This window comes from Aphis gossypii, unplaced genomic scaffold (genome assembly GCF_020184175.1).
Source record: "Aphis gossypii isolate Hap1 unplaced genomic scaffold, ASM2018417v2 Contig00507, whole genome shotgun sequence".
In the NCBI taxonomy this organism is placed as follows: Eukaryota; Metazoa; Arthropoda; class Insecta; order Hemiptera; family Aphididae; genus Aphis; species Aphis gossypii.
In genome coordinates this window covers 44,429-48,108 of record NW_026083136.1, presented here as the reverse complement: position 1 = coordinate 48,108, position 3,680 = coordinate 44,429, and the positions used below count along the sequence as shown (strand labels likewise).

At 28.9% G+C, this 3,680-nt stretch overlaps 1 protein-coding gene across 2 annotated transcripts; it reads right to left on the bottom strand.

Annotated features, from left to right (window-relative positions):
• Positions 1–648: 648 nt before the first annotated feature.
• LOC126554448 (uncharacterized) lies at positions 649–2,175 on the bottom strand. 2 transcript variants are annotated; one of them, XM_050209531.1, is made up of 3 exons: positions 1,807–2,175; positions 1,695–1,723; positions 649–1,617 (listed from the first exon to the last, which is right to left on the bottom strand). In XM_050209531.1, exons 1-3 carry the CDS (start codon positions 1,858–1,860, stop codon positions 693–695), a joined length of 1,008 nt encoding a protein of 335 aa, XP_050065488.1. In that variant the 5' UTR covers positions 1,861–2,175; the 3' UTR covers positions 649–692. The 2 variants fall into 2 exon arrangements, with proteins under 2 accessions (XP_050065488.1, XP_050065487.1); XM_050209530.1 differs by having other exon boundaries at positions 1,695–2,174.
• Positions 2,176–3,680: the final 1,505 nt, after the last annotated feature.

The following is a 3,680-nucleotide window of genomic DNA, read 5'->3' as shown; positions in this document are numbered from 1 at the left end:
TTTATTATACATTTAATATTTAGGTACAAAATAATTTGTTTGATTTCTAAAACTTTATTATGAAGTAATCTTTTTCTTATCAATAAAATAAAATAATAAGTAACTGTGTTGTATTTGGTTCTTCGTGGTGTTAGAGCATAGTTGTTTAATAAAATATTTCATTAATCCTTACTGTAAAAAAAAAGTTGTTTACTTTATTTTTAGAAAATTGTATTTTTATCATTTTTTATATGAAAGACTTTGTCGTAATTTCAACCATACGTCAAATATATTAGAATAACCATAGAAAAATCAAATTTTCCAAATTAATATAAAATCGGGTTATTTGACAAATTCTCGGAAAATTAATGACTTTCAAGAAATTTTTTTATGACATTTTTTGTAGGTAATATACAGTTCTACAATAAAGATTCTATAAGTTTTTCTGTGGATTCGATAGTTTTTGATACAATCTCGAAAAACAGAAAATCTACCCTCATTAGTCATTTTCAACCCTTTTGCGACACGTGAAGGGGGTGAATTATCATCACCAAATCTGACCTAAATTATTTTCTTATAGGTAGTGATGAACAAAATTGGGGGGTGCTCAAAAAGAAATATCAAATTTTTTTTTATCACCTTTAAAATATAATGACCACCGTAATAGGCATATACTGCTTCATGTAATGTCTTCCTTTAGTAGCACATCGTTGCTAATCAACAGATGGTGACTCCTCTAAAGGTACAGTTTGAAATCTTTTTTTAAGAGTTTCTAAAACAGTTCTAATTCTAAACAATCTATCATGCCCTGGTTGTCCTCTAGGGATATAAATATCATTATTACAAAAATGTAGGAACTGTCTAATTTTTTCAAATTTATTTACTGTCATAGTGTTTTTTATTACATTATTTTCTAAATTCTCAGACCAATATTGCCTAATATCAGGAACTATACATATGGAAGTCATAATACATATTCCCAAATATCGTTTTAAATCAGTTTCTGTTATTTCAAATGGTTTATTCACATTTTTTTGTAAACTATACCTCAACGATTCTTCACATATATGTTGTAAGAGATCAGAAGAAAAAAAATAGTTAAAAAAATCTAAAGGGGATTCTAAATCCAAAAAAGGGTCTTGTGGGAGAGAAGTGTCACCTTTAAATTTAATTTCATCAGGAGAAATCTGAAATGGTCGCTTTTTCCAAACAACAGATTTAATTTCACGAAATTTGGTTCGTTTAGTAGTATTTATTTTATCAACAGTTGGAGTGTGCACGACTGACACTTCACTAGTTTTAGTACTATTTACCAAAGGCTGCCTTAAATTTAAAGATTCAGAATTGGGTACAACAATAAGTATCGGATCTGCTAATTCAATAGCATTATTTGGAATAAAAATATTTTGATCTAAATCAGGAAGGTCAATAATATCAACATTATCATCATTATGATCATATGTATCAGTATCATAATTTTCACAAACCAGTTCATCTATATTGAAATCCTCTAATTCATCCTCAGATCCTTCAGGAGGTGTTAAAAAAAGTAGATCTTCAATTTCATTATCTTGCAATATATTTTTTGAAGCCATAGTACAAAATTCTTGTAGATCAATAATGAATGATACAAATATCCTATTTTATTAATTTGAAACAGGACTTTCAATTAAACAGTAAAAAAACAAATTAAATAATAATTTTTCGAAACTTACCAAGAAAACTTGTGATGGAAACGTTGAAACTTGTAATATTGATCAATAAGTAAAGAAAAAGTTATCAAATATGTAGAGAAAATAAATAAATAACGAATGATAATTACTATACCTTGTACGCATATGTAGCAGATATGCAACTTATCCAATTGACTGGGTTTTTCATTGCTAACCATTGTAATTGATTAAAAATAACTATTTTAAATGTTAAGAAGACAACAATAAATCCAATAATATTTTTTTCAACTAGTTTATTATGATATTTCAAACAAAATTAATGTGATAAAAACATGCCTATCAGCAGTTTTCTGATATTACGATGCACACTACTAAACAGCTGATTTATGGCGGTTAAGAGGCTATAAGGTAACATCGACACGGTAATATATAAACATAGGTATGCTTATGGTAATATAAATGACAAGTTATATGCCGATATTGACACTTGTTCTTGGTATAATACGTTTTAGTTGTTGTAGCAGATATGCAACATATATAAATAATTTTAGACGCGTTCGAGTCACCGTATGGTGCCGCGAATTTACAGATAGAATTAAATATTATAAAAATAAAGCCTCACTAGTCCGTACATTCTTATAATAATAGAGTAGAGGAAATATTTCAAAAAATTTGTAATGCGGTAGCCGTGGGAAAAACATCATTTTAGACAATGACATTACGCGAAAATATTGGAGAACAGGCTCTGGTTAGCTACATTAATGGGTGAACAGGAGAAATAAAATTTGAAGTAAAAGCAAAAAATACGACTACCCTTGAACATGCTATGAAAATAGCTCTAATGGCCGATAAAAATATTCAAACTTATAACGAAGTACAAAACATTTTTAAAAATAATGAACCACTAATAGACCTTTTAATAAAACATTTTCTTATAATGAAGTGCAAAACATGTTTAGAAATAGCGACCAGTATAATAATAGACCGTATGATCAAAACTTTAACCACGAACGGAATAATAATCCGCCGAGTTATAATAGATACAATAATATTAATAACACTGTGGTGATACGGTGTTATCACCACTACACCGCGGACGCAGTGTCGCGGTATTTGTCGTCGCCGCGTTAGCGTACAATTATTGTATTACTGTATTATTGTATTATTTACACATACATAGATATAACACACAATAATACAATAATACAATAATACAATAATTGTACGCTAACGCGGCGACGACAAATACCGCGACACTGCGGGGGCTGGTACAGATTTCCCGATTTTGATAACAGAGAGATATCACCAAAATCAAATTTCAGGAGATCGGAGTACCAACCTTAGAAAAATAAATTTCCCATAATAAAAAAAAGTTTTTTCGAATAACCAGTATTGCCAACAAAAAATTACGAAAATCCCTATTTAAAAAAGCTTAAAACCTAACTACCGCTTATCAATTATAACTACAGGTTATCAATTCTAACTTAAAAAAAATTACAAAATAATTTACATAATAATTTTTTTAGTTGTATCCATCAGAACATTAATATTAGCAGTAGCGTAATTATGTAGGCCTCCCACAAAAAAAGGTATCAGAATAGAATTTGTATCTTTATCAATTAGTTATATATTATAATATATTATTATACATTATATAAAATAACATTATGTTTATCATCTATTTACCATAAAATGAGTTTTAAGCACGAACTACTATGTAGTACTATGTACTACTATGTAGTGGTTTGTGGTTTTAAGACTTGTGTACAAACCGACCTCTATGCAAAATGTTCGTTCGGCCATCGGTTTACCGGGAAATTTGACAATTTCGTAATTCGGAAAATCGCGTTTTCCAGGTGTTTCCCGGGAAAACCGTCATAGATAGGACAAAAATCATTAGAGATAAAATTGATCCCCGTTGGATACTTCGTAAGTTCTATAGTTTAGATTTTTCAAAAACGTGTTATTTAGGTTTTTTAAAAACATCGTATACATCAAATGGCTTTTAAAAAATAAAAGTTTTGAATA

Coding starts and splice junctions, on each gene's coding strand:
- LOC126554448 (XM_050209530.1), bottom strand. CDS start 1,870: ATGGTTAGCAATGAAAAACCCAGTCAATTGGATAAGTTGCATATCTGC. Junction 1,618..1,694: donor TTCCATCACAAGTTTTCTTG/GTAAGTTTCGAA, acceptor TTAATAAAATAG/GATATTTGTATCATTCATTA.